This window comes from Neopsephotus bourkii, unplaced genomic scaffold, assembly GCF_033783945.1.
Source record: "Neopsephotus bourkii isolate Nb327-2 ecotype Australia unplaced genomic scaffold, CSIRO-AGI_Nbou_v1 NB_659, whole genome shotgun sequence".
Classification (NCBI taxonomy): domain Eukaryota; kingdom Metazoa; phylum Chordata; class Aves; order Psittaciformes; family Psittacidae; genus Neopsephotus; species Neopsephotus bourkii.
In genome coordinates this window covers 10,403,090-10,428,227 of record NW_026901158.1, presented here as the reverse complement: position 1 = coordinate 10,428,227, position 25,138 = coordinate 10,403,090, and the positions used below count along the sequence as shown (strand labels likewise).

Sequence of the window (25,138 nt, the reverse complement as noted above, 5' to 3'; positions counted from 1 at the left end):
ACCCCTTCCACTGGAGCAGCTTGCTCCAAGCCCCTGTGTCCAACCTGGCCTTGAGCACTGCCAGGGATGGGGCAGCCACAGCTTCTCTGGGCACCCTGTGCCAGCGCCTCAGCACCCTCACAGGGAAGAGCTTCTGCCTAAGAGCTCAGCTCAGTCTCCCCTCGGGCAGGTTCAAGCCATTCCCCTTGGCCTGTCCCTACAGGCCCTTGTCCCAAGCCCCTCTCCAGCTTTCTTGTAGGTCAGTGAAACTCAAGGCTGGATTAAAAAGAAAGCAAAGAAATTACCTTGCTGCTTCTGTTCTTTGGCAATAAACACAGGAGATTTTAGCTTAATTCCACTTTGGGCTCACAGGCCTTTTAATTAAAGTAGTGATAGAGGTGAGAACCTGGAGTTCTTTGATGACTAGTCTTTCATGCAGCTATTTCCATAAGAAAATGCAGATCTGAGAGGAATTGACGTGCATCAGGAATCAGTGGGGGCAGAGTAACGATGCATCCTGGTCTAGGAGGACCCCTGTAGAAAGCTGTTAATATGGAGCCAGCACCAAGTAATGGGAGATTCCTGCTTTGCTGCTTTTCCTCATGACTTGGAACTTGACCTGAGCAGGGAGCGTGTAAGCAGGGAGAGAACAAGAAAGAGGTTTCTGAGGCTCTTCTCTCATCTGCAGATCCTTCCTCCTGAAGGCTGCATCGGCCATGGGGAGCTGACACAGGCTGGACCTGAGCAGTAAATCCTCCTGCCCTGCTGGGGGGTCAGTGTGCTGGAATCCCACAGCACTTTGGAAAGGAATATAGAGCTTATGAATTCTCACTGGGTATGGGAACATGGAATTCAGTGCCTGGCTGAGTTAATTGTTGTACTGGTTTAGCTCGTTAGGGTGAGTATTCGAGCTATCCACAACAAATGGGAAGGTGTTGTGGTGGCTCCAGCCCATGTCCATCCCTACAGACATCCCTGAACTGTCGAGTTCACAGCAGCACTGGAGACTCAGTGTCGTGGTTTCGTTCCTGCAGGCTCTTCCTCTTCCCACACGGGCAGCTCCCAGGGTCCCGGTGTGAACAGTGTTGTAGTTCCCTGGTCCTGTCCCCACACTGGTGTCAGGCCCTGTCCCCGTGCGGCTGCCGCTGCGGTCCCTGGCTGTGTATTTGTCGCTGGAGTGGAGATCCTGCAGGCAGACCCCGTGGTATGATTGAAGAACCCTGGAGAGGCGCAGTGAACCTCAGCAGCAGTGCCGGTCACCTCATGTGCAGGGAGCCCTCACTTTCTTAAGCTGGAGAGCACAGTTTGCCATTTACCACAGGGACACTCTGTTCATGTGTGTGTGTGACATAATGACAAAAGGCGGGTAGATAAATGCTACTTCAGAATACATTGGGAAGAAAAGGGTTGCCAGTTTGTCTTCAATGCACTGTGTTATTGGACTTAGACAAAGCATCTACTGTGATAAGTAACATACTACTTTGTGCTCTGAAAGAGTTTGGCCAATTTCCCCATCCTCATTCATCTTCAGTCTTGCCAAGTGCTGGAATGCTCCCAGAAAATATCTCCAGCCTGCCATCGTGGGACCAAGAGGTGTGAGAAATCTGGAAGCATGTCAAAACTGTGTGGCTTATGTATGCAGAACAAGTCCTTGGTCCTTTGCTGATCCCTGGGATGAATAATATTCAACAGCTCTGGGGCCAGGGTTAGGTTGGAATTCAGAAGACGCCTCTGCAGTGATTGTGAGAAAGGGATTCCAGGGAGAAACACAGACCCTCAGGACAGGCTTCACACTGACGGGAAGGAAAAAGAAATATCTTAGAAAGCAAGTAGTGTGAAGTGCCCTTAGTCTGTTTGTTAAGGAACTATGTTTTTGTTGTCATGGATGGCATGCAGTTAATTTCTCTCTCCAGACAGAAGTTATTGTGATCGGGTTAGCCTGACTCCATAGCTCATTAAAGGCATATGCGTATGACATTCCCTGGACAAGCTGTGGAGAGAACAAGTATTGCAGGTGAAGGCACCCTGATTTTGTGTATCAGCGTTCCTGGAGTTATTACAGGATGTAGTTGAGGAAAATTACTTAATTGTGGATTAAAATAAAAAGGAAAGTTCTGATCTTCCCCCTGGGAAAGTCCCCAAAGGGTCAGGCTACACCTACACTGCTGAACACAACCATGGGCTTCAGCTGTGACCCTGAGGACAGGTGGTGGTGGCTGACGGGTACCATCACCCACAGTGAGGAGCGGAGGGATGAGGGGATCCCCTCACTAATGCCATTCTCAGGCACAGCAGCTCTGCCACACCAGGCAGTAAGAGCTGAATTCTTCAGGACAGTATTTAAGCGGCTGCGTTTGCACGTGGGGGGGTGATGTGGTTCAGTGCCAGTGCTGAGCTTTGCCATCTTACAGATGTATTGTGGGGTCCACTGCACTAAACCCAATGATGTCCTGAAGCATCTAGGGCATTGTGTGCCCGGCAATTCACCTGGGCAGTTAGGAGCAATGTTAGAGAGTATCACACCTTTTCCATCAAACCTCAGTTTATGTCCAGGCTTGTGCCCTCTCCAGCCAAGAAACATTGACATCATGTTGAGGTCAGCCACTGAAGTGAGATCTGGCAGTCATAGGATCACAGAACAGTTTGGGTTGGAAGGGACCTTCAAAGCTCCTCTAGTCCAACCCCTGCAATGAGCAGGGGCATCTCCAACTACATCAGGTTTCTCAGAACCACATCCAGCCTGGCCTGGGATGTCTCCAGGGATGGGGCATCCACCACCTCTCTGGGCAACCTGTGCCAGTGTTTTACCACTCCCATTGTAAAGAATTTCTTCCTGATACCCAGCCTTAATCTCCCTCTTTTAAACCCATCACCCCTCATCCTATTGCAACAGGCCCTGCTAAAAAGTCTCTCCCTAACTTTCCTATAGGCCCCTTTTAAGTGCTGAAAGGCCACAATAAGGTCTCCCTGGAGTCTCCTTTTCTCCAGCCTGAACAACCCCAACTCTCTCAGCCGTTCCTCACAGCAGAGGTGCTCCATCCATCTGATCATTTCTGTGGCTCTCCTAAGGACCATCTCCAACAGCTCCATGGCTTTCATGTCCTGAGGCCTTCAGAGCTGGACACGGTAATGATCATGCCAGATCCACTGAAGTCAAGTACTGTGTGCAGGAAGTGTCATGTGCTGTGAGGTGGAGCCATTGCCAGCAGACAGTGGCTCTGTGCGTTGGGGGAAGGTTGTATGAAGGATGTCCAATGCTGTGTTTAGGAAAATGGCTCAGCCTGCTTTGGAAGCAGAGTTTGTTCTCTGTCTCTGCTGTACACCTTCTCTCATTGTAGCAGTATGAGCAGATTCTGGAGACATGATGACTTCATCTGGTGAAGATGAATTACTTCCCTTGGGGGTTGCCTGACAGCAGTTTGGAAAGACTCCCACTGCAGGAAGTGTGTTTGGATCTCTGTGTAGCATTGTTGAGCACGATCAGGACCATCCTATATTCTGGTAGATGAGATCTTGGGTGTTCTTTGCCCTGGAGGTGCTTGGAACTTGAAAGCAGCAGTCACTGTGAGAAGCCGCCTGTCTGTGTGGGGACGAGCCTTGGTGCTGAGCAGTGCACAGCAGTGCTGGTCACAGAATCAAGGCTCACTTCACTTGAAGGAGCATGTGGAGGTCTCTTCTTTGCTCTCCTGCTCAAAGGAGGGCCAACAAGGTGTTGCAGGGCCCTGCCTGGTTCCACAGTCCCTCTGGAACCGATGCAGTGTTTAGCCACTCTCAGTCACCATTCTTCTCCTTTAGACCTGGCTGGTATTTCTGAAAGGATCTGACTCCATATTCTCTATGTTCCCCCATGATAAAATTGAAGAGGGTGATTATAATCCCCCATATGCCCCAACTTAGCCTTCCCTAGGTTGACCCAGCCCAGCTCTCTCAGCCTGTCTCCAGAGCAGAGCTACTCCAGCCCTTAGGGCCCTTGGCCATCTTCATGGCCTCCTCTGGACTTGCTTGAGCAGTTCCATGTCCCTCTTGTGTTTGGGGCCCCAGCACCTCTTTTACACTGAGGTACCAAGCCTAGGCCCCATATCCTGGTGTGGTGTCACAAGTGCAGAGGAGAGGGGAGTCATCACTGCCATCACGCTGCTGGTGGAGCACAGCTGGATGTGCAGGTGGCCAGGCAATGTTTAACACACAAGCCATACATTTCTTGTCTTCTTCCTGCCCTTTGGTAGTGGTGCCTGAACTTCTGAATGAGAAATTGCATTGGTGAGATTGAGTGAGTACAGAGAGAAAAACCAGAACTTGTCCTGGCCACTCATCACAAGCTCATGGCTTCATTCAGGTTGCCCAGGAACAAAAAGCTCCTTGTGAGGAGCCCCACTACAGTAACAAGTTGGCTTTAAGAGCTGCCTTTGCCTTGATTGGTTCAAGTGATATCGTAAGTTAGACTCCTCTGAATTGCCTTTTGGAAGAGCTGATTGCATCTGGAGACTGGGAAGCTGAGTCTCCTGATTCACAAAGCTGAAGCTAGGTAGTGTGAACATGCCCTAGGAAGCCCCATTGCCAAAGCTTTGTTGAGAGAGAAGAAAGACCACTTCCCCGCCATTGATGTGGTAATGGCCTCCAGAACACTGAAGTGTGGCTCTGTCAGTGACGCACTGATTGCTATCTGAAAATCAGCCTTCTGGGATATGAATGGAGCCTATTTTGTTCTTCAGTTCATAAATTAGTGCATCTGAGCAGGCAGTGCCTGTGAGAGAGCAGCTCCAGTGGTGAGCAGGCACAGCTTTCTCATGCTTCTCTTTATGCATTGGCTGTGGGTGAGTGGCTTTCATGAGAAACCCTTGTAAGGTTGGCTAAAATTGGCATCTCTTATCCAAGTGCCGCCCAGGTAGGATATCCACAAGTCAGGATCCCCCTTCTCACACAGAACAGGCTACGACCCTGGTCTGAGCTGGCACAAAGAGTCCCAGCTCTGATCTCATGCACAGAGGACTTCCCTTCAATGGTGAAGTGCTACTGCAGCATCTCTCCATGGAATGCAAATGATGTGAACTTCAAAACAGAAATCTCAAGCGCAAATAACATAAAGTAGCAAGGAAATTGGAGGTTGGAACTGGATGATCTTAAGGTCCTTTCTAACCCAAACCATTCTATGATTCTATGAAATCCAGGAGTCTTTAAACAGAGGTGTCACCACAGTGAGTTTAAGAATGCTGTTAGTATCCTCCAGTGCTTACAGTGGTTTTTTCCTTTCAAAGGCCAGGTTCCTTTCCCCCTTTGAAAGTTGCTGGCTCTGAAATACTCTGCTTGACATTTTCTCTGCGCTAACAGGATTTTTTTTTGTTGTTGTTGATTCTGGAAGCACTTGAAAACAGGGGAAATTGGCCAAGACATTCAAAACATAAATGAAAACCTGACTCTGCAAATAGCCAGTGTCACTGGTGTGAATAACTTCACTCTCTGGTAAAGGTTATTGAGGGAAAGCAGAGAGTTGTATCCACATACAACTCAACACATACAGATAGAAGTAGTCTCGGGTGGCTTCCAAAGGAGATACTGGCTATTGTATATATATATATCCAAAATGATTGATAACAATGTGATTGCTGATGCTGTGGGTTAAGATCAGGACATTCCTCAGGTCGCCCTGCACTGGTTGTTGTGAGCTTTGTGAAGCATTTGGCTGGGGAGGAACAGGATTTACGGGTAGGTAATCTGCAGCTTTCATTTTGGAAAGCTTTAATCATGGCTCATTGTTGATGTCAGGAGTTTTTGTGTGCACCTATGGATTAAAGAACATTCAGAGAGGGACATAACCAAGGCTCACGTTAATATCATCTTTTCCTGCTCAGAGCTGTCGCTGGTGGGATCAGAACAACTCTGCTGGTTTCCCCTTGAAGTGTTCATTTACTGACAACAAAACCCATGAAATGTCATCCCTAGTGAAACATTTCTGTCTGCATCTGTGCCCACATCTTCCGGGGCCAGAGTTTCCACATTCCTGCTGCTTGCAGAGCTGTTGCGGTGGAAGCCTTTTCCCTTTAGAGCAGTGTTGGGGTTTTTGTCAGTGAAAACCAAACAAAGCTATTTTCCATTTCAGAACGCAAGATGGAATATCTCTGGAGAGGGTGACCTTCTGTCCAGAGCTGGGTTTGTAGCTGAAAGAATAAATCTGTTATCATTAAAATTAAAAAGAGAAAAAAAATAGCAGTCTGCACCTCATTATTGCGAGGACTGAGCTGCCCCGATGAGATTTATGAAGCATTTACTCAGGGTGAACTGAAGAGAGATCCAGCCCGAAGAGTTTGTGCTCTAGAAAAAAGGCAGAGACAATAGGATGGACACGGGGGAAGCTACAAGGGGGGATTGCTCTGGGGTGTTAATAAGAAAGTATGTTCTTCTGGGGAAGGACTCTGAGGAGTGGCTTGGCAGACACAGCAGGAGTGGTTCAAAGCCCCCTCGGGTGTTAGGTGCTTGGCTGAGTTCAGCTGCATGAAGCACAAATGATAGAGATGCACATGTATGAGGACTGGCATGGCCAGGGGGAGAAATTCAGGGGGAAATGCAGTGTTACCATGAGAGCTTGTCCTGCCCTGCTCTGCCCCTTCCCTCTGTTCCCTTTCCTGCTTCTCCCCACAACTGAGCTTCTGCTTAACTGCTGGACCCCCATCCCGCTGACCCCAGCTCCTTGCTGAGCCACCAGCTTCTTAGGAGCAGCAGTAACACTGTACCCCCCATATCCATGAGAAGAAATGTGGTTTGGCATTTGGCATAGGCACAGGGGTGCAGATTCGTGCTGAGGCTGCAGTTTTTGGGAGCAGGCTGGCTTCTCCTTGCACTCCCTGGGATGCTGGATTTCGCCATGGCTTTTCTTCCAAGCCTCTACCCCCTCCTGCATCTCTCTGGGGTGGGTCATTCCTTTTGTGCTTTCTTTTTTCCTTCCCTTTCCCCTTGGGGCCATCAGCAGGTTCATTTCCTGATCCCTGTGCAGGGTGTCTGCTTTGAAGACAACTTCTCACCTTCTGGTTACTGAAGGAATGTGAGGAATGAGGCCCCGTGGCCCCAGCCTCCCACCCAGCCCGCCTGTGTTTGTACACGCAGGGAGGAAGAGGAAGGTGCCTGGGGTCCCTGGGAGCAGCCTCTGCCCTACAAGCACTGCATGGTGGCAGTGAAGGAGGGAGAGGGGGCAGGGGCATGTGTGCAGGGTGGGGATGGACTTTCAGTGCGTATCTGAGCATTTTACCACACTGAAAAATACTTGGTGGTGGTGCCTGCAGCAATATAGTCATATCATTACATATCCATCCAGATCCTGATCCTCCATGCAGCTTCAACTTGTTTTGGCAATTAAGTGTTCTTGGCAATATGTACTTCTAAGGTAGATTCATGTGTAAATCACTCTGGTGAGAGGAGTGAACTGTTCAGCTGGCTGAGGGGCTCTGGGACAAGCACAAACACAGGCTGGGGGAGACTGGATGCACTTCAGTGTGCCCTTGAGCCCCGAACCCTTCATGTGTGCTGGGCTGCACCCCCAGAGCGTGAGCAGCAGCTCAGGGAGGGGATCCTGCCCCTCTGCTGTGCTCTGGGGAGACCCCCCCCTGCAGCCCTGATCCAGCTCTGGGGCAGCAGCACAAGAGGGACGTGGAGCTGTTGGAGTGAGGCCAGAGGAGGCCATGGAGATGCTGTGAGGGCTGGAGCAGCTCTGCTCTGGAGCCAGGCTGAGAGAGCTGGGCTGGGGCAGCCTGGAGAAGAGAAGGCTCCTGAAGGGGAGACCTTAGAGCAGCTCCAGTGCCTAAAGGGGCTGCAGGAAAGCTGGAGAGGGGCTTGGGACAAGGGCCTGTAGGGACAGGCCAAGGGGAATGGCTTGAACCTGCCCGAGGGGAGACTGAGCTGAGCTCTTAGGCAGAAGCTCTTCCCTGTGAGGGTGCTGAGGCGCTGGCACAGGGTGCCCAGAGAAGCTGTGGCTGCCCCATCCCTGGCAGTGCTCAAGGCCAGGTTGGACACAGGGGCTTGGAGCAAGCTGCTCCAGTGGAAGGGGTCCCTGCCCGTGGCAAGGGTAGAACTTGATGAGCTTTAAGGTCCCTTCCAACACAAACTAGGCTGGGATTGTATGAATTGCCTGCATGCATAATGAGCCCAAAAACCTTTACTGTCTGGTTAGTCACTTGGTCTGATTTTGCTTAATATAATTACCATCTGAGCAAATAAAATGCTAATCTTCGGTCACACACAATAGTATTGCTTTACCCTTGCTTCTCTGTGCCACACCTGCAAAGTGGTGTTCCCTGAGCAAATAGCTGCGCTGACAAGGGGTCCCAGGTACCCTGATGAGCTGTCAGTTGAAGTATCTGCTCTTCATCTCTTGGCAGAGAAGTACAGCACTAACTGGGTTTGTACAACACCACTCCTGCAGTGAGAGGGTTCTTGTCCCTTCCTGCACTAGTCCAGGGCCGCTGGGCATGCTGTCTTCTTGGGGGTAGAAACACCCATGGTGGAAATTGCTCTGACAGTCTTCCTTGTCCCTTGATTCCCCTTTCAGAGCACAGTTGGAGAGAATCGATGGCTTCAAGGACACCTGATACAGCTGCTCACCAGTTACTGTGATCTGAACACAGCAGCAAGATGGGCCCAACGCTGCAATTTGCCCAAGGAGATGCTGCCTTGCAGAGTAGCTGATGAGCTTCAAAAGCTTCAGATCCAAGAGAGGTAAATACTCTGTTTCGTGCCTTTTCCATGTAGACCACTTATAATACAAAGACTGCATATTTGCTGAAGGTAACCTTCCATAATGTTTCCTTGGGGAGATGATTTTGCAGAATCTTCCTCCATTTACTCAGATCACATGTGAGCCATGTACATGCTGCGTTTGCCTCTCATCAGCCTGGAAATGGCTGTGAAGGTACATTTTAAACTCACTCCTGAGTACTTAGAAGCCGTATGAGATTGCTGTGTGCTGCAGGGGGGTCTTCAGACATCCTCTGCCAGATCAACAGGGCAGATGAGATGATGTGTTTACTACCTGAGTATGCGTCTATTCTACTGAGCTGATTACGTGTCTATCATAGTTTTCTGTACTCTGATCCCCACTGTACTGTGTTCTGTTTTAATGCCTTTTAGGAGACTTATAACCAAGGAACTCATTTTAAAGTTCCTTAGATTTTTCTACTGCATTTATTTTCTCCCTCCATTGACAGCTCAGAAGCCATTTTTCATCCCAGTCTGTAATTTTTGCTTCATCCGAAGCTTTTAGAAGTAATGGGAATTTTTGACATTTGGGGTCAGATCCCAGAAGAGTTGCACTAATTGAATTTGGGATAGTAACAGACTCACTGACACAAAGCTGCAAAGTGAACTTAAGAAGCCCTTAGCCCCCTGATTAGCCTCTGTCCCCTTTTCCTCCTCTATTGCAACCCCAGTAACCCAGTGCCATGGTTCCTCTCCTGCCCTGGGACCCCCATGTTGTGTGCAGCACATCAGCCTGCAGTAGCTGCAGTTCCTCCCCTGATGGGAGCTTCATCCTGGGGCATGACCTGAAGCAATAGTACAAAGGCAGAGTAAAAAAAAGGGATTGAAAACTCCTTATATTGAGAAGTGTTCTCACAACTCCTTGATTTCAAGTGCACAGAGCTATGCAAACAGCCCCAGTCAAGGATCTCTGTGAACCTGCTGGTGTAGGAGGAGCAGAGGGGAAGGATGGAGGGAAGAGGGTGGCCAGGTTCCATGCTGTATGGAGATAAAGCTGTGTGAAGTTGGAAGGAGACTGCAAACGTAGGAAGGCACATACAGGCCACCTAAAGTACTGGCAGCGGTGTCTGATCCCCACAGCACACCAGAGCTGGCAAAGTAGCAGGGCTTTGTAGTTTTGGTTCTGGGTCTTCTGTGCTGTGTCTCTTTGAGAAAATGGCCAAGATTTCCATATACCAATATCCCAGGCAGTTGCTCAGCTCCGCTATGGGGAGGAAGAAAGGTTGTATGTGAAAAAAGGTCTTAATGGAAGCGATTTGCTGAGCCCCAGTAGTTCACATTTACACTCATTTGAATGGTGCTGTATCTCCATACTTTGGTGACTCTGTCCACAAGGTGTTTAAGCAGGTTATTCAGATAGCCACGTTTGGCACCCTTTTTTAAACCTTTTATTTTCCCTTCAGAAAGGCCTGCACACCTGCCCTGGGGAGCTGCAGAGCTTGCAGATGGTGCTGCATGAGGGTCATCGAATCATAGAATAGTTAGGGTTGGAAAGGACCTTAAGACCATCCAGTTCCAGCCCCCCTGCCATGGGCAGGGACACCTCACCCTAAACCAGGTCACCCAAGGCTCTGCCCAACCTGGCCTTGAACACTGCCAGGGATGGGGCAACCGCAGTTCCTCTGGGCACCCATGTAACCTCAGGACAGCCCCATGTAACCTCAGGAAACATTACACAGATGTAATCACACTGGAAACACCATCTGCAAAGCCCACTTCTGCAGGTGGACACAGCTTTCTTGGAGCACAGGAAACTCTTGTGTGTCTAGGGCATGCTTCTGCTTTGCTCTGGTGCACTGCTGGAGCTGCCCTCTTCCTCCCTCCTAAAGCTGCACCAACCACCAGCTGGTAACCACAAGGGTTTTGCACGAGGGATAATCCCTCAAAACACAGAGGGCTGGTTAGCAGGAGTGTGATTTAGCCACAGACTCTCTACATCTAGAAGGATAAAAACCATCACATCATCCCTGTGCCCTGGGAATCCTGTGTTGTGTGCTGGTGGAGTGGAGGCATGCGGACTGGGATGTGCTCTGCTGCTCACGAGGAGCTGTGCTGGTTGGGTAAATCCCTTTTACTCATCCCGTCCTACACCTGCTGTAGTAGCTGTTGTCAAGTCAGCAGAGCCATGGAACCCAGTCAAACAGTCTGCCTGCCTTATCTGTTGAGCTAACAAAGCAGCAGGTTCCCAGGGAGGATGTTCACATTGCAGAGAACAAGGTGGTACCAGCATATAAATGACATCAGCTCTGCCACTGCTCACACCATGTGTGGCTCCTGATCTCTGCAGGTGAGAATATTGCTGGAGACCCGAGGCTGCACCCCTTCATTAAATACCTTACACAAATATTGACTTCCCCATGCACACAAACCCCCAGGAAAGAGTGTTTGTACAGTGGAAGCTGCTGTGCTACAGAATTAGTCACACAGGCCCCTAAACAGGAGGTTAGTAAATAGTTCCTCACCTAATAAACTCTTTCAAACCTTTATGGAAAAGAGACTATCCAGAAATCTGTGACATGTCCAGAATAGCTGGATATTTGTCATTAGTTGCTTTCCTCTGATTGCTTCATCTGGCTGAGGCACCCCAGCAAGGTGCTGACCTCCCAGCGCCAGGGCCACTGCAAGAGTCTCTGCCGCGCTTCGCTGTGTAAGATCCTGCCATAGGAAGTCAGTTAGCTCGTGCCTGCGTCTCCCAGCATTCCCAGGGTATCCATCACAGATACTGGTTTTCTCTGCACGGCGCCATCTGAAAGCTAAGTGCAGGGTGCAGCGCAGGCTCACTCTGGGGCTGCCTTCCTCTAAATCTAGGTGGGTTTGAAACTATTTCTGAGCTTTTCTCATTTAATCCCTGTGCAATGCAGGACAAATGTTCTTGTGCAGCCTTTGTGGACATTTCACAGGGAAGGGGATGGAGGAGATGCTGGATGGCATCAGGGAGATCCTGAAGCCTTCCCAGGCTGTTGCACTATGAAATGATGAGGCAGATTCGCTCATTCCTAGCTGGCAGTGACCTTGGTGTGGAGCAGTCAGAGAGTCTTATGGAGGCAGTTTGTGCTGTGGAGAAGTGTGAAGCTCCCGTTTGGACAGAGCACTGGTCAGACCTGACTTTGTTGTGTTACGCTGTGGGAGCCAGCAGACTTCCATGTTAACCTCTATGGCAAAAAGCAGTAAATCTAAAATGTGTTACCTTTGGATGTGGAAAGAGCTGCCCAACTTTATCATCCATGTTGAGTCAGTTCTGGGAAGCAGAGCTGAGCACTGAAGTTAGGGCTGGGGACTTGGGCTCCAGCAAGTGTCTGGGGCTGGGTGCTCTCTGCAGTGGGCACAGTGCGTGTGTGTGGTGAGATCTTGGGTTCAGAGCCATTGTGTAACAGGAATTGAGAGAGAGGATGAAAGAGACTGGGATTGTAGGGGAAGTGAGAAAAGAGAGGGTGAGAGAGTTGAGTGCCATGGGCAGATGGAGGGCTAGGGGAGGAAATAAGGAGCTTAAGATTCTGATGTTCCTCCAGTCCAGGATTTCTTCTCATTACATGGCCTAAAGCTGTTGCATCTGATTCTGTGCAGAGTTGAAGAAGTCGCAGTAGATAATTATGAACGGAGTAAGAAGAAGGACTATTACCAACTTCCCATTCCACGGGCAAATATTCACCTCCTGCAGACATGGGAAGAGATGCTGCAGTGCTGGGAAAAGGTGCTGCAGGTGAGTGTTACTCTGGTATTTACTTTGCAGGGTCAAGGAGCAGAAACTCCACAGCAGGCTGGGTCACAGGGTTGAATGTGGGCCACTGGCATGAAATATCTCCCTCCTCAAGTCAAGAACAGCTGCTTCCCTTAGGCTTGTCCAGTTTGGGCAACACATTGGGAATTGTTGTGCCAGGAAAGGTCCCTGCAGGGCTAACTCGGAAAGTTATGGAAGTGCTATGGAAGTTACTTGTCTCTGTAGAAGTTTGCACACTAGCAGAGAGCTGCAGTTGTTGGAAAGGAACGGCTCATGTTCTGGACAAGGATTATCCAGGCTGCTTTCACCCTGAAACAAGGGATGTTTAGGTTGGATATGAGGAAGAAATTCTTTCCTCTGAGGGTGGTGGGACACTGGCACAGGGTGCCCAGAGAAGCTGTGGCTGCCCCATCCCTGGCAGTGTTCAAGGCCAGGTTGGACACAGGGGCTTGGAGCAAGCTGCTCCAGTGGAAGGGGTCCCTGCCTGTGGCAGGGGTTGGAGCTGGAGGAGCTTTACAGTCCCTTCCAACACAAACCAGGCTGGGATTCTAAGTGTGCAGTCCCTAAGTGAAGAAGGCTTTTGTCTGTGTTGCAGCCTGCGCAGGTTGTTGGCATTGACATGGAGTGGAGGCCTTCTTTTGGCATGGTTGGGAAGCCCCGTGTCTCCCTCCTTCAGATCGCTCTGAAGGATGAGGTGTTCCTGCTTGACCTGCCCCGGCTCTTCCAGCAAGCTGAGGTGGATGGTGAGAAGGAGAAGCTTCCCCATTTCATCCAAATGCTCTATTCAGATGCATCCATCACTAAACTAGGTAATGTGCTTCTCTTCCCCCCACCTCAGGTCTTAATATCCAGCTTATTATGTACAGTTCCCAGATCCTCTTGGATTTGTCATTCTCTAAATTCACTTATCATGGAACCAGCTTTTGTAACCCTGGGTATTCAAATACTGCCATGCCACGAAGCAGGGGATTGATAGAAATGTCTTCCCATTTCAGGTCAGACCCCAGATTTCTGATACAACAGAATGCCCCCTCAGCCTTGGGATAGTCTTAGTTCCACACTTAAAACTCGACTTGCACCTAGCCTCCAGTGGTCTAGGGAAGTCTGCCATCCAGAGCTTTCTGGATTTGCTGCTCCTGTCCCAGAGCTGCTGTGCTGGACACCAGAGCTCTCCAGTTTACTATACCTGCCTTTAGAGCCTCTTTGGAGGCTTTTGGCAGGAGTTGTTAAATCTGGAGTTCAAGTGCAAATTCCAAACTGCCTTTCACTGACACAGCAGATTGCAAAGAAGTTGACCTTAAACTTCACATTCTTCACCCACCTCTTCTCTCCCAGTCTTCATCTGCAAGATCAAGGAGAGATCTGCAAGATCTCTTAGGAGCAGGAGAGTCAGGAGCCTCCCTTGCTCTCTGTCTGAACAGTCTTTTCACCAGTTCATACAGATATTGTCAGCATTGTGGCTCTGAACTAGGAAAAGCTTCGGTGCATCAGCCCCACAATCTGGGTTTTCCTACCTGAGTGATTTGGGCTTTTCTTTCCTCCAGGTTATGGGATGTCTGGAGACCTTAGCAACCTCGCAGCTATGTGGTCTGCTTTGAAAGACGCAGATAAGAAAGCCAAAGGCATGGTGGACCTACTCACAGTGGACAAACGAGTAAGGATGAACACATGAAGATACGGAAAACTGTGTCTGCTGCATTTGCTTGTAGATAACTGTCATGAATTCACAGCATTGTCTTTTTGTGTCCTGTGTTGGCAGGGACATGCCTAATGAGAAAACAGAGCTTTGCCACTCGTGATGCTGAGGGTAATGTGATTCTGTAAAAAGATGGAAGCATTTAGTTTTCAACTAAAAAGTTAGAGCTTGATATAGCCTTTGTAAAAGCTAGGAAAGAGCAATTGAAATGGACACATAGCTCCATTCAGGTAGGGAATGGTGGCTGAGCCCAAGTCGTAAACAGTAAATTCTTGGAGGAATTCTGGTATCCAAGAGCATGCAGTACTGGAGCAGATGTTTTGGAGTTAATGCTCGCAGAGGGCTGCTGGTGAATTCAGCACAGGGATTTCTGCTCCGGGGTTGCACACAGGTTGTAACAGTCTGCAGAAATACGAGGTTCAACCGTTTTCATGGGTGAAATGTACAGAGTGTGCTGAAGGCTGGGGGTTGGGGTGAATCCAGATCTTTGGGAGTGATAGTTTAACCTGGGAAGTGCTGCAGGGTCTGAGGCACCTGCCAACAGCCACTGGCTCAGTTTCATCTGATACATGGCAGCCGCAGAAGGGCAGTTGCCCACTGTTTCACAGGAATGCCTTTTCTCACTGGAGCTAGGAGGAGAAAGGTGCTGAGCTGCTGCTGCTGTTCTCTTCCTGAACCAGTGCCCAACGGCCTCCAGCACTGCTGAGCACCCTGCAGACCTCTGAGAAGTCCGAGCCACAGCTCCACTCTGCTGTGGTTGCTCTGATGCAGTGCTCTACAACAGTGCACTTCTTTTCCCTTCCTTGGCTGTGAAACAGATTTCTTTCCAGCATGTGTTTGTTAAACAAATAACCAGACGCCGTGTATATCTAAAGGCATCCCAGCCCTTGTCTGAGACAAGGGATTCAATATGCCGGGCAAGAGATAAAGGTGATAGGGTTGCTGCATGGCCCCACCCACTGGAACAGGAGATGTAGAAGTTGGTTTCTAACCAGGTGGTTTCTGTTTATATCTTCCCATCAGCTGCAGAAGCGCTCCATTGACTCGAAGAAGGGTGGCCGGGAGGTCGATGTCCTGTCCCTGGAGCAGAGCGATGAGGGGAGAGGAATCAAGCAGCCAGAGAAAGGACTCAGCCTCTTGGTGCAATACGTCCTGGGGAAACCTCTAGATAAAACAGAGCAACTTTCTAACTGGGAGAAACGGCCTCTCCGGGAGGAGCAGATCCTCTATGCAGGTCTGGTCACTGAGTGTGGCAAGGTGCTACAGATTGTCTGTTACTGCTGAGTTGTTCTCTGTCATTGGGAATATTGTTTGGTAGCAAATGAAGAAAGTGGCTTTGCAGATTAACCCCTGCTCAGAGAAGCCAGCACATGTTACGTTTGTCCTTTGCGGACATGGCTTTGGTGGCTGATGTTTAAACTGTCCAGTGATTCATTAGTTCCCTTATAAAAGAAATCCTGTGCTTTGCAGATTTTGTCTGATGAAACATCACCTCAGTGGAAACTCCTCTCAGTAACTGAAAGGAGGAAAGTCCACTTCCTTCTGCCTCATTACACAGCCTTTCTGGGGAACAAGTGCTGTGTTCATTTGTCACAGTGAAGTGCTTGTTAGAGCAGTTAAAAATGGGTAGGCATGGTGTCAGAAACTGCAGCACAGCCTTAGTACTGTGGAGGGACCAGTGGAGTTTATTGCTGATTACCCCAGAGCCACAAGTCTGGGTCTCAGTCTTTTCCTGAGGCATCAAAGGACAGTCTTGTGGAGTGAACAAGCCCTGTGTTCAGTTCAGCTATCCTTGAAGCTGACACAGTTCCCACAAGAGTTAATCACCAGGACTCGTAAAACTGGCTTGGAGACTTCGACAGTTCCCGTTGCAAGGAACAGGAGCCGCATGGCAGTGCGTGTGGGCAGGGGATTGCAAACAACTCGGTTGTTACTTTGTCAGATATTGCATCTAAGGGGAAGTTACCTTCCCAGAGCTGGGATGTGGTAATAAACCGTGGGCAAGCCGCTGCTCAGGAACAATGGAGAGTAAAATGCCTTGGCTGAAGCTGTCTGAGGTGGTTGGAACAGGCACACTACAGTTTGCATTGCCTTAGAGCCAGAAACAGCAGAGAACCTGTGGCTTTTTGAGCTCCTCCACCTTGGTGTTAGGCTGTGATGCTCACTACATCAGTGAAAGAGTGCAGAGGATGACATTAGTAAGTTGGAGCTTCACAGGTGGTTTGTGTTGCATGTACAAAGGTGAGGGCTGCTCCTTGCATCAGGAAAGATGCTGAGATTCATATTGCTGTATCTTCAGCTTCAGATGCCTACTGTTTGCTGGAGATCTACGAGAAGCTCTGTAAGGATCCAGAGAGCTTTGGGCTGAGCTCAGACCTGACAAAGAGTCTGCTGGGAAAGGAAAGCATAAAACCCAAGGCAAAGAAGCAGCTGAATAAACAAGAGGCACTGTCACCTTCTGGACAGGTTTGTAAACATCTTCAAAGAGCTGCATGTTGCTCAAGACCCCTGCAAATCATATGTTGCCTTGTCTCTCAGTCATGCCATTAGCTATGCATGGCATGCCTGTTTGCTGTCTGTTCTCAGGACTATTGCAGCAAAGCTCTTCCTTACCCCTTCCTGCACTGCCAAGATGTGCTTTCTCCTCTGCGTGCCTTGGTTCAGCTCTCCCTGCAATTTCAGGGTCAGTTGTCTTCTCAAAAGCTCAGTGCAGGTCTCTGTGGCAGAGTCCAGCTAACCTTGGTAGAAATGTTCCTTCTATGTTTCCCCAGTGGTGTGTGTTTCAATTCTGTGGCTTAAGTGCTGCATTCCTTACTTTTGTTTTTAACTGAGCTACACTTTGGTTTTCCTTTGGGAATGCCTCCCTTATTGTGCCTGCAAAGTTAAAACCAAACTCCATCAAAAAACCCTTTCTGCTGATGGCTTGTCTCTGTCTTCCTGCTCACCACCATGTACTCCATGCCTGGCTTCCCCTGCAATGTGTGTTGTGTCAGAGCTTCAAAACTCCGTAGGTCATAACTTGGAGCTGGGTGGCTCTGTTTAAATATCTTGGAATGTGACTGGTCCCTCTCTGTTTGTTGTAGAGTTTTACTTTTTAAATGGTCCCATCTGCTTGCTTATGCACCTATGAAAACATCAGCAGAAAACCAGTGTAGCTCATTACCTGAGAAGACTCTCTATGGCTGTGTATCCTTCTGGATAGTCCCAAATGCATATTTAGCTCCTGAAGTCAATGGCACATTCCATGGTTGGACTGACAGGCTGTTGATTATAGTCACCTTTTCAGGATCCTCCTTATCAATTGTGTGTAAATGGACAGTATGCCATTAGCCTTAGGCAGTAAAACACAAAGCTGCCTGGTAGTTTCCTAAGTGCTCTCTTCATGGGAATACTGTACATTACAACAGATCCTACTGGCTGCTGCAGAGATGGGAAAAGTAAGTACTTCAGGCTTGAATTACCTTGTGAACTCACAGGTCATCTCTGTTCTGTACAGTCAGATTCACTAAGCGAGAGGTAACTGGTAAAACCTGGACTGGGACTCAAACAGGCAGAGTCCTTCTGACTCTGCATCCTGCACAGCTCCAAGCTCTCTTTCCCAGTGTTCCCTGCTCCACTACCTGAAGTGGGGCTAATGACACTTTTCTCCTTTATAAGCTTTTTGCTCTCTGCTGGTATGAAACATGAGGAAAAAAAAGCTACCTGGGCCATTGCTGGTCATTGAGTAAACACGCACTGAGAGCCAGCTGCTGCTCCCTCCCATCTGCTACAACACAAGCAGCAGCACAGGGTTAGTGTCTTTCAGCTACCTCGGCATGGAATGGTCAGCTTGATCCCTTGATGTCTCAGCTGCATCCACCAAGGTCCTTGCAGAAGTCTACCGAGTGCTTCAGAGCTTTGGATGTGCCAGCTTCTGGGAGGTGCAGCAGCACATTGGTAGAGCTCCTGCAGAGCCCATCTGCAATGCTGCAGGAACTCTCTGTTTTGAAAGACACAGTAGCCCTGCATAGATGGTGGCTGTGTCCTTCAGTCACTGCAGCTGATTCAAGTTCCTGGAGGCAAAAGCTGAACATTGGAGGTTCCTTAATGACTTCCCTTCTCCATGAATTTAGCTATTGTACTTCTGGGAGCCTCCCATGTGCATCTCCAACTGCAGGAACTCTCCCAGCAGCAGCCATTGGAAATAAAATAAACAGAATTCAGGCACTGCCTATTTTGAATCTTCCGAAGGTAACAAAGCTGAAGTGGTTGCTTTGTCTACCTGTTTGTCTGTCAGATCCCCTCCCCAGATCGTACCTTTGGCACATGTACATTAGTTGCAGTCTGATTCTGTAGGGGAATAGGAGTCTTGAAGATGTGTTTCTGTGGATTGATGAAAATGAATGGCTGTGTAGGGCATAGAAGTCCAGGTTGGGATTTCTCCACTGCAAGGCTGCAGATCCTCGGGCTGTGTGGCCAGTGAATGAGGAGATGTTTCAGAATGAGCCTTATCATGTGCTGCCTCCTGCCCAAGTGGTAGGTGAGCAGTGTAGAAGGGACGTGAAGGAGGAACTGGGGCTGTTGTAGATATAGCATGGGGGGATATTGTAATACAGGTGGAAGGGGACAGTTGGATTTGCCATGGCAGGTGACTGTAGGGAAGCAACACACAATTGTATGGAAGGCAGCCTTCTGTTGTGCTTCTTACGGATCTCTTGCCTTTCTATAGCAATGCCAAGGATCCAGAACAGAGACCCTGTGTTGCCCTGCTCCCATCTCTCCAAAGGAGTTCAGTGTGGTCTGTGATAACATGCTGCAAGGCCTCGGGCGCTATCTTCGCTGCCTTGGTGTGGATGTCCGGATGCTGGAGAACGGCGATGACCATAGGAAGGCTGCTGAGGTTAGTCATGTGCATGGGGTATGTTTAGAACTCCCACATGCACTCCCTGGGGAAGGCCTGCTGCTCGCTGTGTAACTGCACTGGTTACTCACCCATGCCCAACAGGCAGCGGGTTGGCAGGAGGTGCCCAGCACATTCCTCCTGTGCCATGCTGAGGCCAGGTCCTCTGGCTCAGTCCAAGAAGCTGTGCCGCATGGCAGCTAGTGTTATTTAGTCCCTGCAGCAGTCTGGGGCCTTGGTTCTGCATTTCCAGGGGAGAGGAAGTGAGCAGAGAGTGCTGTGAGCTCAAACCTTACTTGTTTCTGTTTCTTTGGGAGTTTGTGGCTGCCCCATCCCTGGCAGTGTTCAAGGCCAGGTTGGACACAGGGGCTTGGAGCAAGCTGCTCCAGTGGAAGGGGTCCCTGCCCGTGACAGGGGTTGGAGCTGGAGGAGCTTTAAGGTCCCTTACAGCCCAAACCAGTCTCTGACTCTGTGAAATTGCTGTATAACCTCCTAGCTGGCTACCAACTTGTGAGATGATTCAAAGCTGATCAGCCACAACTTGCAATGAAATATCTGAGAAGTGAAAAGTCTCTAACATATATAAGGACAATGAACATTGATTTGGACTCCCATAGCAGCTTTGACCCCCTGCCTTTTGGAGAAGAGGCACATGCTGCTTCATTTCAGACATATTTCTACTGTGCCAGAACTGGAGATATCCAGCCCACACAGTGTGTTGCTGTCAGATGCGCACGGATCACCTGTGCACCCTGGTGCACAGGATGTTTCCTCTTCAGATGTCTGCTTGGCCCAGATCTTGGGCAGGCTCTGACTTCTGCAGAAATAATTAATATCTCATCTCTGCCAGACTTGCACAAGTCATTTAAACAAACTCATTCCCAGTGCCTGCCCCCAGAGCCCCAGCTCCGCTTCTCATCCTGATACCTTATCGTGCCATGGACAGGATGTTTTGCATTGCTTTCTCTATGGTGACCGGACAAACATCCTTTCACTATCAAAAGCCTTTGGAGTGTTACTGTATTGCAGAGCCTTTGATCTGTGCTTGGACAATCAAAGATAAAAATAGACCCCTCCCACCCTGCTTTATATCTGTCTCATTCTGATTTAATAGAAACTGAATGTTGACCACCCTGTGCCCAAAGACATGTAAATGTTATTGCAAAGGCCAGGAGAAAGGTTTGGATCCTTGTCACTGAATACGAGAGAGATGGTTTGGGTATTGTCCCACCAGTCTCAAACTAGTGTCACCAGGAACACGTAGTTGTGTACAGAGTTTGTGTTTGTCCTTCATTAAAGTCATTTCACTCAAATGACTTGTCAGTCATGTTGCACATCTCCATGTGCCAAGAACTCCTGAATCGCCTGGCATTTGCTTCTTATTGTTCTCATTCCTGTTGCTTCTCAAAGTGACTTCAAGTGCTGGTAAGCAGATGGGTCATGTCCTGCACCAAACTTAAAAGCCTGAGACATGTGCAGGCTGTGCTGGGTCAGCTATGGGTTTGTTTGGTGTTTTCTTATAGACCCTTTGGGAGGGCTTAGGGTAGTGGCCCAGGCCTGGGTCCCTGCTGTGGGGCATGAAGGGAGGCCTCTCTTGAATCCTGCACTCTGTGCATCCTGCTGGTCCTCACCAGGGGCTTCTGACTCCATCCCAAAGTAAAGAATGTCTCCATCTGGTAAAGAATGTGGAGATTTGATCTCCTTTGCAGAGTCCTTCAGTGTGTGCCACCCTTTGCATTTGCACTTATTCATACAAACAACTTGTTATTTCCAATTAATACTTCTTTCTTACAAGGGCCTGTAGGGACAGGCCAAGGGGAATGGCTTGAACCTTCCAGAGGGGAGATTGAGATGAGCTCTTAGGCAGAAGCTCTTCCCTGTGAGGGTGCTGAAGCACTGGCACAGTGCTCTGCCCTTGTGTTTCCAGCCACATCTTCCAGCTTATTTTCAGCACACTCTTCTTTGTAGTGATTCTTAAACCTATCTTTTGGGCTCCTCTAGATAGGTAAGTGGAAGGAGGTAGGAAAGTTTCAGTGAGTGGTGGTCTTTTCTCTGCAGGTTTGCAGAATGAGGTAGAGCAGAGGGATGCTTTTCATGCTAACTTTAAAGGATCATGACCACCAGCCTGAAGTGACTACAATAGGTCTTGCAATGTTGTACTTCAAGAGTAGAGCAGAAGCTTCTAAGAAAATGTTGGTAGTCTTTTTGGGCACTTGTTTCTAAGAGACTTGGTGGGATCTCAAAGCTCCTTCAGCTGAGGTGTGGGTTAATTTGTTTTATTTTTTTAATGGACTGTGCTCTTGGTCTTCAAAATCATCTTCATGCCTAAGAATTATTTGCACACTAAGGCAAACCTGGTGTCTTTTGAAGTGTGATAATAACCGAAAGGCTGATAGAACTGGCGTCCTGCAGCTCCCATGGTGTAGAAGGTTCCGTTGCAAGATTATGCCCCCAAAGCTCCAGGTGACGCACAGGTTGGAGAGGAGAGCCAGGCTTGGATGGTTCTCAGGAGCGATGGGCACCTGGATTTAAATTGCCTTGAACTGGTTTGGAGCCATGAGAAACAAAGGGGACTTCTAATACTGCAGTGGACAGAGCTTCATGTAATGGAGGAATCTGATCTCTGATCTTGCCTCAGCTTTGAATGTGTTTTTCCATGGTTTTGGTGTAAACACCATCCTTCAAGTTTGCCAGTCCTTTTGCCTCCCTTTCAGCCTGTGAATTCAGAGAGGATAGATGAAGAACTCTTCTGCCTTTAAGATCAAGACTTTGCTTTTGACATTTGGTCAGGAAGAGAATATCCTTCATGGGAGACCTTGATACAAATGGAATTTACATTAAGAAACAAAACTGGGTTGATGGTTTTGGTGTGGTTCTTAAGGACACATCAGGAAATCATGCAATAACTTTGTACAATTGTGGGAATGCTGAAAAGAAGTCTGAGGTACCAGCAGTACAGCAAGTGCACTGCAGGGCTGCTTGGACTGTGTTTAGTTATTAACCTCTTGGTTTACTCTCTACTTTTAAAGAGCCTGAGATAACAGGTAGATGCTCCAGGGTTGGATTGAGGTTTGTGATCCACTTCTCTGGTTGATCCTCATCTGAGTGCTTTTCCAGCACACATCCTGGAGCAGATGCCTTCTGTCTGCTCCCTTTCTGTGTGAACTGGGACCTTGCTGGCCTGGGCTCAGGGTCACTGCGCTACCTCTGCCACTGCAAGTGGGGACACAGTTTTTCCTGCACTACTGCCCTGCAAAGGGAGCAGTTTGACTCTTCAAGGACATGTGGCATTGCCCAACAGGAGCTGTACATGGGCTTGGCAAACTTTAAATTACCTACAGCCTTGGGCTGCTGTTTCATGAAGCCTTCAATGACCCTCAGTCAGGATCCTTTAGGTTATCACGAATCATTCTGTGGCTGGTGCTGGTTTTGAAACATCGGGTCCCTCTCTGCCCTCTCTCATCAGTCGTTGTCCTTCCAGGTCTCTCTCATAGTAATTCACTGGAGTTCATTCATCTCTGCAAGACGAAAGTTGGCTGAACAGACAGGCATGTTAAGGGCTAAGTAATAATACCAAGCTATTAGAGAGTGCTTTCTATCCAGAAGGTCTAAGCCTTTTCCAGAGGAAGTTGATATTATCTTTGTAATAGATTGTGAAACCGAGGCCAGTGCCCTCTCTGCAGCACTTGGCATGGAGCACAAGGCCCTGACACCCATCCCAACACGCTACTTAGGGCATTCTTGGCCTTTTACTTGCATCTCGGAGCACAGATCTCCTGGCTGGGCCCAGCACTGCCTCCCATTACTTCTGTCAGAAAAAAAGAAGGAATTGTGCCCTTTTCTCCAGCACGTATCCTCCATGGTTTCAGTCAGATGTGTGCTATCACATGGCTGCTCTGGCTCTGCAGGCTTCTCCCTGTCGTTGTTCCAGAGGCGGAAAAACACGCTGGAAGAGTTATTGCTTTTCTCCTTTTTATTTGATGTTCTTTGCCTGTCTCTGCAGAGCCATTTAGATAAGGGGATTTATCAAGCTTGAACTAATTAACCCTGGATGCAGGAAGTCAGAATGGAGTGTTCCAGCTGTGAAATCCTCAGACTTATCCTGAAGCACACATGGGTCTGGAGGAATTTCACATCTCTTTTCCCTTGTCAGCAAGTCACTGTGCTGAACTTTCGCTGGTGCCTTACTGGACTTAATGTGTCATGAGGGCGGTTTGTTGGCAAGGGTTTTCAGTAACCCATACTGCATGTAGGAGGATTCATGCCACACAGGGTGTCTCTGCTGCCACTTCAGGGTTCCTGTGCTTGGAGACTTTTTCCTTTATGGAGGGTGAGGGTTCATTTTAAGAGAAATCCAGTAATCCTGCCTGTAGGAAGATGCTTTAGAAGTTGTTGCCATCACTTTCTCAGTGCAAAACTGGCAGCCAAAGAGTGACTTCACCAAAAAGGGAGGGAAGCAGCTACCTAAAAGGTCAAGATAGGAAACAAGTTGTAGAATCAACTAGTTTGGAAAAGACCTTTAAGATCATCAAGTCCAACCGTTCCCCCAGGACTGCCTGGCACAGGGAGTTTGTGCTTTGGAGCCTTCTCCCCATGTTTCACGTTGCCATAGATCCAGTGGCTCCCCGTGACCCAGTTTAAGAACCTTGGCTTGTTTTCCCAGTGTTCTCTGGCTGTGCTGGTGGTGTCAGACTGTCTGGGAAATGGAGCAGGACTCTGCTCCCAGATGTATCCTCCTGCCAGGGTTAAAGAGCGATCCAGAGAGAGCATCCCAAACTCTGATCCACAAGAGAGACCTCCGTGACACACATCTGGAAACAGTGAAACATCCAAGGGCTTCCAACAGAATCCAAGCCAGAGCAGAGAAATAACCTCGTGCCTACCTTGAAGTGCCAATCTCTTGTCAGCACGAGCAGAGCTGAAGTATTGGTTCACATGGGAATCCTTCTGTCACTATGGCCATGAAACTATTTCCCTCCTGGAGGAGGGGTGAAGAGTGGGAGAGGGGATGTCATTCCATCATGCAAAGATCAGTCACACTTTCAACCTTGTGAAGAATTGCACTTCCAGATTTAGTATCTGCTTTTGGCACCAAACCATTTGAAAGTGTCTCTTACTCCACTGCGAAGGTCAGAAGTGCGGGTGATGAGTCCCCTGATAATCCAACGCAGACTTTTCCCTTGAAGGCCAAGACCTCTGATAAAAGGGCAGCATTGCAAGTCAGGAGGTGAGAAACTGATGGAGCTGTTCCTAGCAGCCTGAAAAGGGTGCCTCATTTCTGCATGTCTGCGTGGGGCTGCTGGAAGAATAACACCATCTTATCTTTCAGGAGTGGAGTGAGCATCACTCTCTTAATGTCTGAGAAGTTCGTAGGCACGTTTAATGGTACTTTTTTTTTTCTGGAATAACCTGGATTTAGGTTATTTTTGTCTTTCTCTCCTGTGCATTGCTGTGTGAGCAGAGCTGCTTTTTTGTTTGTGAACCAGACTGGGGAAATAGAAATAGTCTGGGTTAAGGGGCGAAAAAAGGGATAGAAAAGAGTTTGATAGGATTATTTCAGGGTGGATCAGTTCCCTGAGCCATCTGCAGTGCAGATGCACAAGTAGCTTGTTCCAGCACGAGGCAGGTATTGGCAAGGAGGAGACATGTAGTGAGTGATACCTTGAGCTCCTATTGCTGTCAAGAGCATGTGTTGAACCAGACCCAGATACTCTTGGCCTGGTGTGTTCATCGAGAATGACTCGGTATCTCCAGTTCATGTTCTTCTGCTTTGAAAGGAAAGCTTGAATCCAGTGGAACTTCAGCCCACATGCATTATTTATTTTATTACTGTTTTTTCCAGATTGCCCGACAGGAAGGAAGAGTCATTTTAACCTCTGGACTCCCATATCACACTGTAAGTGTTTCGAGCTTCTGGCATTTTTCTGGCATTGTATCATTGCATGGTCTGGGATGGGCGGTGTAGAGAAGAGGAAAAGTCAGATGTGAGTGTGACACCTGGTTTGGCTTTTTCTTGTTTTCTGTACTAAAACATACATTAAGGGTCTTGAGATGTTTGATGTTCCAAATGGCCAAAGCTTAGGGGGAAATATACTCAGTTTTGCCTCAGTGGAGAGAGCGGTTG

General features: G+C 48.7%; 1 protein-coding gene across 1 annotated transcript in view; it reads left to right on the top strand.

Annotated features, from left to right (window-relative positions):
* Positions 1-25,138, top strand: part of EXD3 (exonuclease 3'-5' domain containing 3) — a 162,408-nt gene that overhangs the window by 38,173 nt on the left and 99,097 nt on the right. The window contains 8 exon segments of the mRNA XM_061353050.1: positions 8,516-8,682; positions 12,286-12,421; positions 13,035-13,248; positions 13,984-14,093; positions 15,159-15,369; positions 16,435-16,601; positions 18,844-19,014; positions 24,857-24,910. Of these exon segments, the coding sequence (XP_061209034.1) occupies positions 8,516-8,682; positions 12,286-12,421; positions 13,035-13,248; positions 13,984-14,093; positions 15,159-15,369; positions 16,435-16,601; positions 18,844-19,014; positions 24,857-24,910 (1,230 nt within the window).